The sequence below is a fragment of the Phodopus roborovskii genome, unplaced genomic scaffold (assembly GCF_943737965.1).
Source record: "Phodopus roborovskii unplaced genomic scaffold, PHOROB, whole genome shotgun sequence".
NCBI lineage: Eukaryota > Metazoa > Chordata > Mammalia > Rodentia > Cricetidae > Phodopus > Phodopus roborovskii.
Genome location: NW_026126603.1, coordinates 7892082 through 7904176, shown reverse-complemented (window position 1 = coordinate 7904176; position 12095 = coordinate 7892082). Strand labels below are relative to the sequence as shown.

Here is a 12095-nt window from a genome sequence, read left to right as displayed (position 1 = left end):
GAAAGTTCTCCCTCATCTGTGGCAGGAAGTGTCGTGTGTGTCAGTCTAGCCTCTGCAGATGGGCACAGCAGTAACCTTAGTCATTTAAATCACCAGACACCACTTGCTGCTTTATAGAAAAATTGTTTTTAAAGCAATGTATTTATTCCTTTTGGGCTACCTTCCCTTGGTTAAAGAGCCCATGTCTCACTCAGATCTCACATTCCCCCTTTCTTTGTCACCTGTGGTATTCTTCTTAGCGTCCCAAGCCCCAGGAAGCTGAGGAATAAATGGAGATGGTGATGACTGCAAACTGAAGATAGAAATTATTCGAAAGTGTCTTTCACTTGACTCATAAACTTTGGTGAAGGGTCGAGTAGTTTCTTTGCTTCTTGGCAATATTTGTTTAATACACATACAATCTGTTGAACCCAAGTGGACTTTCACATGATGTATTTTTTATGCAAAGTAGAAAAGGGAGGAAAAATTGATAAATGCAATGTGGAGACTCCAGGTTAATTAATGCTGAGCTGAAGCATTACTTTGCAGCACTTATCAGAGCGTCATATGTGCTTTTGTGTGTTTTGTTTCTTCACTAGCACGGAAAATCAGCAAGAGTATTTGTCAAATTTACTGCACCGGAAAATTGCTCTTTAAGGTAGAGACCACAGCATCTGAAAAAATAGCAAACCCTTGATAGACATCCATCTTCTGTTGGTGCCTGCTGGCGGCTCACTTGAGGAGAACAGGCTACTTAGAATGTGAAGAATACAGATGTGGTTACAGAAAAACAGTTCAACTGATAGGCAGTCTTTAAATATGAAATCCTGGGAGCTTATGTAATTAAGCTTTTTATACTTTAAAAATATTCTGTATATATAATGAAGAGAGCATTTTAAATTCCAGCTTTATTTACTAAAAAGAAGAAAATGTTTACATACACATTTGTTCAAATAGGTTGGGATATCTTACCAACTGACAGCTGTAAACAGGAACTCTAATCAGTAAATATGAAGCCTTTGATAAAATATGCTTTAATGTCTATTCACACTTAGTGAGAAATGCACATGTAGGAGGATTCTGTGAAGAAGGTATAGGATATAGAAGTGTCTCTAAGGGACTGAGGAAATGACTTCATTGATGGTACTTCTGTGAAAGCATGAAGATCTGAGTTAGATCCCAGTGTCATAACTAGGGTTATCTGAAAGAAGGGAAACTGAATTGAGAACATACCTCCACAAGATCTGGCTGTAGGGCATTTTCTTCATTAGTGATTGATGAAGGAGAGCCCAGACCATGGTGGGTGAGGTCATCCCTGGGCTGCTGGTTCTAGGTTCTATAAGAGAGCAGACTGAGCAAGCCATGGGGAACAAGCCAGTAAGCTTCGCCCCTCCGTGGCCTCTGTATCAGCTCCGACCTCCAGGTTCCTGCCCTATTTGAGTTTGTGTTCTAACTTCCTTTGATGATGAACAGTGTTGTGTGAGCCAAATAACCCTTTGCTCAAGTTACTTTGGTCGTGGTGTTTCTTAACATCAATAGAAACCCAACTAAGACAGGGTGTGGCTGCATGTGTCTGTCACCCCAGCACTATGTGAGAGCAGAGACAAGAGGATCACTATAGATGGCTAGCCAGCCTAGTCAAAACAAAACAGAAAAGTCTAGCCAGGTTCAGTGAGAGACCCACTTCAAGGAAATTAGGCAATGAGCATCTGAGGAAGACAGCTCCTGTGGCCTCCACAGACACACAGATGAATGCACACATGTGTAAAAGACAGCATGACCACAGCAGCTCTTATAAAGAAATCACTTATTTGGAATGCCTTGCTTACAGCTTCAGAGGTTTGGTTCAGGGAACATGATGCCATGCAAGAAGACATAGTTCTGGCTATATCTTGCAGACAACAGGAAGTCAACTAACACACTGGATGATATCCTAAGCATAAGAAACCTCAAAGCCCGCCCCCACAGTGACACACTTCCTCTAATAAGACCATATCCACTCCACACCTCTTAATAATGTCACTCTCTATGAGATTATGGGGGCCAAATACATTTAAACTACCTCATTCCAATCCCTAGCCCCTGTAAGCTTGTAATAATATTATAATGCAAAATGTGTTAAATCCAAATTCAAAAGTCCCCATACTCTATCAAAGTCTCAACAATGTTTAAAAGTCCAAATTTCAAAGTCTTTTCTGAGATTCATACAATCTCTTAATTGTAATGCCCTATAAAATCAAAATTAAAAAAAGATGACATAATTCCAACATATAATGGCACAGAATATACATTACCATTCCAAAAAGTAGAGAAGGGAGTATAATGAGGAAATACTGGACCAAAGCAAAATCAAAAGCCAGATGGATGAACTCCAAACTAAATCTCATGTGTGGTGTCATCAGCTCCGTTGACTGCAGCACACTTCTCTCTTGGGCTGATTCACTCCCTCTTAGCAGCTCTCCTCGGGAGGTGTCCCATGGCTCTGACTTCTCCAACATCTTGGGATCTGAAAGACAATCCAGGCTTCACCTTCACAGCTTCACACAATGCCTCTCTACTTGGCTTCCATTCAGGGACACCCCTGACAGATGCCTGGCCTCCGAGATTTTATTCTGTAACTCCTTTCTTCTGTCCTTAACTCTAAACCAGAACCATGGGGCTAAAGCTGCCAAGGGCTGCCGCTTGCTAGGGCTGGAACATGACTCCCTCCTTCTATTACATCTTCACCAGCTTTCTGTCTTTCATTGCCTAAGTTTGGCTCTTCCAAAACTTTCTGTGTAGAACAAGCTGGCCTCAAACTCAGAGGTGTGACCTACCACACCTGGATCTAAGCTTTTCTTTAACTCCTTTTCACAAATTGGAAAGTTAGGAATAGGTGGGGTCTTGCCCTGGGGTCACCACTCCCTTTATTCCATTTCTTGATCTGTTTATCTCCTTGAACACAGCACTTAGCTCCATTCCACTCCTTCACCCCTCAGACTTTTCATTTTGTCATTTGCCCTGCTCAGATTGCTTCTTTCCATTATAATCTTCATTAGAGTTGCCACTATTATCTACATGACAGAGTCTATACTAGGCTGTTCTGAGGCTTTTTCTGCTAATGGAACTAATCCCAAACTCTTCACTTTAGCCTCAGGCAGACTTTTTGGACAAGGGCAAAGGCAGCCACGTTCTCCCCAAAATATCACATAAACGAGTTCTAGGCAACATACTAAAATTTTCTCTCCTGAAACCTCCTGAGTGATGTCCTGTAGTTCAAATCATCCTCAGCACACTGTCTTCCATGCTTCTACTAGTGTGGCCCATTCAGCAGTACTTAAAGCATTCCACTGCTTTCCTACCCCAAGTACCAAGGCCCAAATTGCTTGAAACAAAAACATGGTCAGGCCTATTACAGCAATACCCCAGTTCCTGATACCAACTTCTGTCTTAGGATTTCTATTCCTGTTACACCATGACCATGGCAACTCATAAAAGGAAAACATTTAATTAAGGGGGCTCACTTAACAGTTTCAAAGGTTTAGTCCATCATAATGGTGGGGAACATGGCAGCATGCAGGCAGAGATGGTACTAGAAAAATAGCTGAGAGTCTTATATCTTGATTGACAGCAAGAAATCAACTGGGCAGTATTTTGAGTATAAGAATCCTCCAAGCCCACCTCCAAGTGACACACTCACTCCAAAAAGGCCATACCTATCCCAACAAAGCCACATCTCCTAATAGTGCCATTCCCTATGAGTTTATGGGGGTCAATTACATTCAAACTACCACATGTGCCCACATACATATACCTGACACTCTGTTCTCTACACATATACAGACAAATATTGAAATATTGAAATGACTTATTTACAGCTCTCGACAGCTACCTTTCATATGTTCAGCCTGTTTCTTCCAGGCTTTCTTGTTTAGAATCATGCACTATATAATGGATAAGATTGTCCACAATGAGATCATTTTAGGAGGTGACCCTGCTGGTGGTGATGAGCAACTGGTCTCAGTGCATCAGTGCACAGTGACTATGGCTTAACCCTGACTTAGCCGGGACTCTTGACTGTAATGGGCAGGAGGATTATCACATGTTTGAGACTGGTGTGGGCCATTAAAGTTACAGGAATGAGGCACGGTTTGTTACCACACAAATATCTTTGCTCAAGTTCACTATTGTAGCAGCATTCATAAAACACATTACACGAGGGCACACATACACAGTCACACACTTAAAAATACAGATGTCATTTTAGGAAATAAAGGAAAGTCAAAGGTGCATGTAATGAATTACCAGACATTTGAGTAAAAGGAATCTGAAAAGAACATAAAGAAGCATAGAAGTCTTTTTTCTAGAAACATTGGTAGAAAATGGAAGAAGCATGTATATCATCTTGACCTAAGTTTCTCATACAAATTAGCCACATTATCCCCTTTTGGGTTAAGAATGCCTTGGGGCTTCCATTTCCTTTTTTTCCCCTTTGCATTTGCTTTTATTTTGCCATGGTTTAGAAACATTGATTTCACCAGGCTTAGTGATGAATGCCTTTAGACTCATCACTGGGATATGGAATAGGTTGTCCCTTCCCTTCCTTTTCCTTCCCCTCCCCTCATTTATATATATGAGACCATTGACACCACTGTCCTCTTCCAAGAGGAGCACATCTCTAACAGATATTATCCAGTTCTATTTCAACCAAATATGTCTCAATTTCTAATGTGTCTGCATTTTTGGAAAGTCGCCTATTGCTTGTTTCCTGCCCACATCCTTTGGTTAATGTGATTATTTTAATAGTTAAAATAAATGATGCTCTTCACTAAGTTTAATTTTCAAGGCAGTTGATAATGCATTTAAGAAAAACATAGAAGTAATTTGCAGCATTGTGTGTGTCCTAAGCTGTGTTTCAGATGCACAGTATGTTTTTTTTCTCTCTCTCTCTCTTTAATAAAGAATACTATGAAGAAGTGTATAACAACTTGTATGCTCTGGCCTGTTACTTCGACAATTCTGAAGACAAGTGGGTGAGGAATCACTTCTATGAACGGTGTTTTAACATTGCTCGGCTCATCAAAGCTGATGGTGGGAAGAAAGAGGCTGAGGCTCAGGCTCACATGGGCCTTCTGTTCGAGGAAGAGGGTGAGTAGGCGCTCTCTGGGGATGTTTGGGGGATCCTGAGACCAAAGATTAAGAAAAGGACCTGAATGTAAGGAGGCTAATTGTTGCAGTCAAAAATCAAAAGTTAGTGGCTAAATGATTCAGCCTCAGTGTTCTTTGAATAACATTCCCTGCAGGGTTTTTGGGTGTCCCTGAAGTAGCAGTCAGCCTGGAGCAGCCAGCAGATCTTCCTGAATTATTCCCACATCTTTGCTGCATCCTCTATCTCCTTCCTCAATCCTTTTTATGTTTGTGGTGTATTTGTTTTTTTCATGGCACCCCTTTTTGCCTGTTTTGTAATAGAACTTTCACTTACAGAACTGTTTGGAAAAATGAAAAGTTCCTTTGTGAATTTCCTAGTGCCCCTCCTCCTCAAATCAAAGTATTAAAACTGTATAAACCAGATTCTATTTTTGATTTCACAATAATTGCTGAAGGAAATGCTTTTTTTAAAAAGTCATATTTAATGTTATAATAAGATAACCCAAAGTCAAAACCAAATAACAAAATGGTCAGGAAGCTGTTAAGTTCCACATAGAAAATTAAGAAATGTGCCAAATGGTTCATGCAGTTAATATTCAAAAAGTATGTAGGGGAAGATGAAAATGTTTTTATGAACCTGCTATTTTAACTCTGAGGTTCTCTCTCTAACTCTCTCTCTCTATGTATATACATACATACATAGTACATACATATATAATGTTGTGACTAGGATGATATAGGACTTAGAAACAAAAGTAAATTAAAAATTAGTTTCTGTGCTCTGGGAAGCTACAGCTAAGTTGGGTTGTACCCTAAAGCATGACACATACTACAAAGTGATCAGGGACCATGTAATGTGAACAACACAGGGAATGCTAGGAAATGTCAGCTGTGATAAGAGATCCTGTAGACTGGACTCAACTGATGCATGGTGAAGTTGAGGGGTATTGATAGGAATTGGAGATTGCTGGGATTTAGACAGGTAGAAATAACAGTGCCGTGCTCTGAATGAGGAAACATAGCTGTAGGAGGACAGGAGGAACACCCTACTTTGAGTGGAATCACAGTGGAAAAGAGAGACAGAATCTGTAGTTGAAGTTGATCCTGTAGTTTGAAGATGACTTCAAGCAGAACCAAGATGCCAGCTATGGGAGGAAGGGGAAAAGGAGGAGGTGTAGCAAAAAGCTGCCATTGTGATGTAACTCAGAAGAAGCAGTTAAGAGGTATTTAAGAGGATGAATTACACCATTACTTTACAATTATAGTTTATAATATCTCAAAATAGAGGGTTAGTTAAGTAAGCAACTCTATGCCACAGAGTACCATGCGTTTACAACTGAGTAAAATTCATTCAGTATTCAAAGCTCCAGTGCATTTATCAAATACTGGTTTAGACCCTAGTACCTGGGGAAACACAGGGAACAAGACCAAGTCCTGGTCCTCATAGTGTCCAACTGTTTCTAAATGAATAGTTCAGTATATTGTGTAAATCTGCACTGTTGGTTGGTCCATCTCCAGCCCTTCCCTTCACCTTGCCAAATGAATGTTCTGTGCCCATTCTCCCTCCTCCTGAGGTTTAGAATCTCTGATCAAGTTTTGATGACCACATTTATACACCACTGATGTATCAATTTCATTTGGTCATTTGTTCATTCATGCCACAACTCTTGGGAGTGTCTTTTAACTGTATATGAAGCAGCTCTGTGGTTGGTCATCTCATTTGATGACAGACATAGAGGATAGGCCAAGATGAGTGTGGAAAGTGGAAAGTGTGATCCCAGTGGACTGCTGCAGGGTAGCATTTGCAGGTCTTTGCATTGCTCACACTTAGATGCCCAACCCTTATATCAGGGTAAAATGCCTGGTAAAGAAAAAAAAGTTAAAGTTTGTCTTTGAAATATTTTTAAAGACTCTGCTTTGGAAGCTATGTTAAAATTAGAGTCTGTTGGTTAACTTTAGAACTGCTGTATGAAGTCGAATATTGTTCTTTTGAGGTCTGTAAAGAATTGTGCTGGGATTTTGATGGGTATTGCTTTGAATATGTAGATTACTTTTGGTAAGATTGCCATTTTTACCATGTTAAGCCTTCCTATCCAAGAGTATTGGAGATCTTTCCATTTTCTGATGTTATCTTTCAATTTCGTTCTTCAAAGACTTAAAGTTATACAGGTTTTCACTTATCTGGTTAGACCAGAACTTGGAAACAATCTAGATGCCTCTCAACCAAAGAATGGCTTTTTAAAATGTGGTACATGTACATAGTGGAGTACTCAGCAGTAAAAATCTTGAAATTTGCAGATGAAATATAAAACAATCATGAGAGAAGTAGCCCAGAAAGACAAACATAGTACATATTAACTTATAAATGAATATTAGACATAAAACAAAAGACAACCAGCCTACAATTCACAACTCCAGAGAAGCTAAAGATGATAAGAGAAACATACATAAGAGAAACATCTAGGAAATAGACAAGTTCTCCTGAGTAAATTGGAGTGTGGGAGGGAGGTAAGGGTGGAAAGGGACAGAGGAGAAGAGAAGGGGAGTAGAGAGAAGAGCATGAGGGAACAGGATGCTCCAGTTAGGGGAAGGACAGAGAGGGAGAGCAAGGAAAGAAATATCTTGATAGAGGGAGCCATTATGGGATTAGGGGGAAACCTGGTACTAGGAAAATCCCCAGGAATATACAAGGATGATCCCAGCTAAAACTCTAAGTGATAATGGAGAGGATGGCTGAACTGGCCTTTCCCTGTAATCAGATTGGTGACTACCTTACTTGTCATCACAGAACCTTCTTCCAGTAACTGATGGAAGCAGATGCAGAGATCCACAGCCAAGCACTGGGCGAGCTCCCAGAGTCTTGTCGGAGAGAGGGAGGAGTCATAATATGAGCAAGGGGGTCAAGACAATGAAGGGAAAATCTACAGAAACAGCTGACAGGAGCTAGTGGGAGCTCACTGACTTCAGACTGACAGCTGGGGAACCTGCATAGGACCAAACTAGGCCCCCTGAATGCAGGTGACATTAGATGGCTTAGGCAGTTTGTGGGACCACTAGCAGTGGGACCAAGATTTATCCCTACTGCATGAACTGGCTTTTTGAAGCCCATTTCCTATGGAGAGATACAGGGAGGAGGGCCTTGGTCCTCACTGTGGTGATGGAACAGACTTTATTGACTCCCTATGGGAGGCTTTACCCTCTCTGAGAAGTAGATGGGGGGTAGGGTAGGGTGAAGATGGAGGAGGAAAGGGGGAACTGGGATTGGTATGTAAAATTTTTAAAAAAAGACATCTAAAAAACAAAAAGAACTGCCTTTTTGTCAAATCTAAAATTATGTCATCTATGCCCATAAACAGCACTTGAGCTCACAGCCTCATGTGTATTGTATGTATTGTGTGTGAAAAACATCCAGGCCAGTGTTGTAGTGAGTCTAGAGATTGAGTGCTTGGTGATGAGAACTGGGGTAGAATTTTCACAAGAGAAGTACACTCATTGAGTGTCAATACATGCAGCTGGAATGGAGGGGGCTCACCTGGCTGTAGGGTTCCTGCTGAGGCCATGGTGCTGTCCCTTCCACTCATCTGACCTGATTGGTCCAGACAAGCAAATGGAGGCCCCACAGCAACATCCAGGCAGCAGCTGTGCTCAGAGCAGGTGGCAGCCTCCTGATTCCATGGGTGCCCCTATTTAGGTTTAAAGAGGATGTTAGCCAGCAGATGGCAATGGGCAGGTTTTCAGGGCCTAACCAAGCAGGCTGTGGTTCAGGGCAGGGTTCCAGCTCCCTTAGGGAACTATAGAGCAAATGAGGACCAAATGCAGTTGCCATTGTCAGAGAATGGACACATGGCTGCAGTCAGGGGTGATGTGCAGCCCACAGGCACAAATGTGACCAGTTCTCATCCAGAGCACCTTGGCCAAGTCAAATACAACAGAGACTCAAGTCCCCACTGCTACTAAGGATGGCTGAAGTATAATATACAGTGAGCCCTGGCTCCCACTGACTCAAGGGCAAGCAGGCTTTCTTGAGCCTTACTTCCTATAGACTTGCAGCAGAGTAGGCATGGAGGAACCAGATGCTGACTAGTTCTTACAGCATGTCACTGACTGCATCTTCTTCTAGAATCACAGTCTTATTTGTAAAGATCTTATTGTGTACCCAGGATGCAGGTGCAAGGAGCATTCACACTGTATCAGGTGAATATTGCAGACAGTGCCCAGATACTGGAAAAATAGGGGATATGCTCATTAGTTCTGGAGCAGTTCTTGGAGGGCTAGAAGAACCATTAGTCAGACCTGGGAGAACATGTGGTCAGAGGGAAGTGCCATCTCTTCTCTTTGGATGAGCTGTGATGTCAGCCTTTCTCTGTTGTTATGAGAGCACTATGGTCCCTTTTCTCTGCCATCATAAGATGACTGACCCTGCTTGAGTTGTAGCAGCATTATTGGCAAGGAGAGAGTAGGAGAGGTGCATTGGTGGAGGAAACAGCAGCCCTTCCTCTTCCCACTTTCAGTGACTTAGTGATTGATCCAAGCCTTGCTTTTTGCTCACTAGACTTAAGCAAGAAGAATAGCTTGTTTGCAAGGAGCCATATGGAGGCCAGCCTCTTTTTTGATGGACTAGATTGTAAGGGTCAGTGCTAGACACGTTAACTCTTCACTTCAGTCTTCCTTACCTTTCCATATCCTGCCCCTTCCCTCCAGGTTCCAGTGTGTGGCTTCCAAGGACCATTTCTAGCATTCAGGAGCCCATTCCACTACACACCAGACTCTGAGTCCAGCTATAGACTTCTGTAGGAGAGGAGAAAGGCATACAACCTTCTCTTGAGTGATACATGTGAGTGTCGGGCATGTGTGCAGAGACAGACAGGGGAAAATCTTGGAATAAGGGCTTAAGAAGAGCCTGTTTTCCAGTCCAGAGAGCCACCACCATAGTATCAGCAGAGAATGTGTTAAGGTAAAGTGGGCTTCACAACATAGATCCTGAATTCTCCTAGTATACAGGAACTTGGGAAGAGAGAGAGAGAGAGAGAGCCTTCATGCTTGGCTCACCTCAGTTCAAGCCCTAGAATTGATTGCTAACTGTCAGTCTTCTGGATAGATACTAGATAATGTCTCAGTACAAATTACCTGGAGGCTAGACATCTCCAGGACCAATGAGGAAACACTAGGATGCCCATCGGCTCCTTCCTGTCTCATCCAGGCATGGAAGACAGTTCTGGCAATAGTGGTAAGGAGGTCACATCACTAAGGGACTGTTCCTTCACTGTCTTGATTTCATTGAAAAGAGGTAGAATTTCTACTCACTCTTATCCTTGTATGCTGATGGTGAGAGGTCAGTCATCTTCCCCTATTTCATCTATCCATTTTTTAAATTCATGCATGAGTTTGGGGGGGATGCACATATATGTGGATAAATATACTCAAGCATGTGGAGGCCAGAAGAAAACCTGGATGTTATTCCTCAGGTTCCTTCCACTTGGATTTGGGAAACAGGGTCTCTCATTGACCTGGAACTTGCTCATTAGGCTGCACTGATTAGGCAGCAAAACTGGGCTCCACCAGTTTCTGGACTCACAATACTGAGATTATAAGTATGTACCACTATACTCAGCTTTTTTTTCATGTGTATGTGTGTGGTCTGTGTGCATGTTCATATGTGTACAGGTTTGTATGTGTATGCACAAGCATTTTTGTCTGAGGTTGATGTCAAGTATTAACCTAGATTATTCTTGAACTCAGAACTCACTAATTCAGGTAGTCTAGTTAACTAGACTTACCCCAAAGATACTCAGTCTTTGCTTCCCAAACCCCAGGATTATAGGAGAGCCCCCATGTCTGCCTGACACTTACATGAACACTGGCAATCTTAACTTTGATCTTTCAATTTGGGTGACAATCAGTTTACCCACTGACCTATCTTCCCAGAACTCATAACCAACTTTTTCACATGGGTTCTGGAGATCAAAGTCAAGTCCTCATGCTTGTATGGCCAGCACTTTACTGAGCCCTCTCTCAGACTCCTAGTCCTTAATGATCATGAGGAATATGTCCTCCAACTGTGATTTTTTTTTTAACCATGAATTTTATTAGGGGCACTGTCAACTTCCTGTCCTTAAAGTATCTCACACCCTAGGTAACTTCTTTCAGTCAGTCGTTCTCTCTTCTCTCTCTCTCTCTCTCTCTCTCTCTCTGTGTGTGTGTGTGTGTGTGTGTGTGTGTGTGTCTGTCTGTCTGTCTGTCTGTCTCCCTCTCCCCCTCTTCTTCTTTGCCTTTCTCTCCTTCCCTTTCCTTTGTCTTCTCTCTCTCTCTCCCCTTCTCTCACACACAAAGAATTCCAAGATGAGAGGCTTAACCTCCTGCTGATTCCAGCCAGGAGTCATTGACTCCTGAAGGCTAGTCACACTCTGGGTGGACACTTGCTACTCCAGTTTGAGCTGTTGAGCTGATGCTAGTTTGGACTTACTTAGAGAACCCTGTTTGTTGTGTGTGACTGGGTAGGTGATTAGTTTGCTGGGGCAGCTGTCATGCTAGCAAGAGACCACAGCAAACTATTCTGGCAACACCTTGCTAGTGCTGCAGCCCTCAGAGAGGGTACTCTTGAAGGCAGGAAGAACAGAGCATGCTCAGGCCCCTTTATTTTATAGGCTGCTGTATGATTCAGGAACTGTCATTACCCTCCCGGTATGGGACCCAACACAGTAGCAATTGGACATGGCAAAACATTGATGCAAGCCAGCTGAGCACTCAGGGTATGTGCATCCTCCCCTCCCCTGGAAGGGGCAGGAGGATTGGGGAAAGGGTTGGGGCAGAGGCCTACAATCTTAGGGGATGGTATCTAGATAGCAAGACTAACAACTATGGAGGCTTTCAAAGTTTGGGAAATAGCAACCTCTCCTTGCCATGAAAGATGACAGGGTCAAGGTCAAGATCAGTTGCCTCTAGAACCCACCTAATAATGAGTTTCCATTGAGCTTCTAAAGGACCATGAC

At 42.4% G+C, this 12095-nt stretch overlaps 1 protein-coding gene across 1 annotated transcript in view; it reads left to right on the top strand.

Moving 5' to 3' along the window:
* The window catches only part of Ttc29 (tetratricopeptide repeat domain 29), a 187262-nt gene that overhangs the window by 28155 nt on the left and 147012 nt on the right, over window positions 1-12095 (top strand). The window contains exon 4 of the mRNA XM_051205881.1: window positions 4921-5106. Coding sequence (XP_051061838.1) covers window positions 4921-5106 — 186 coding nt within the window. The remainder of the gene's footprint in view (window positions 1-4920; window positions 5107-12095) is intronic.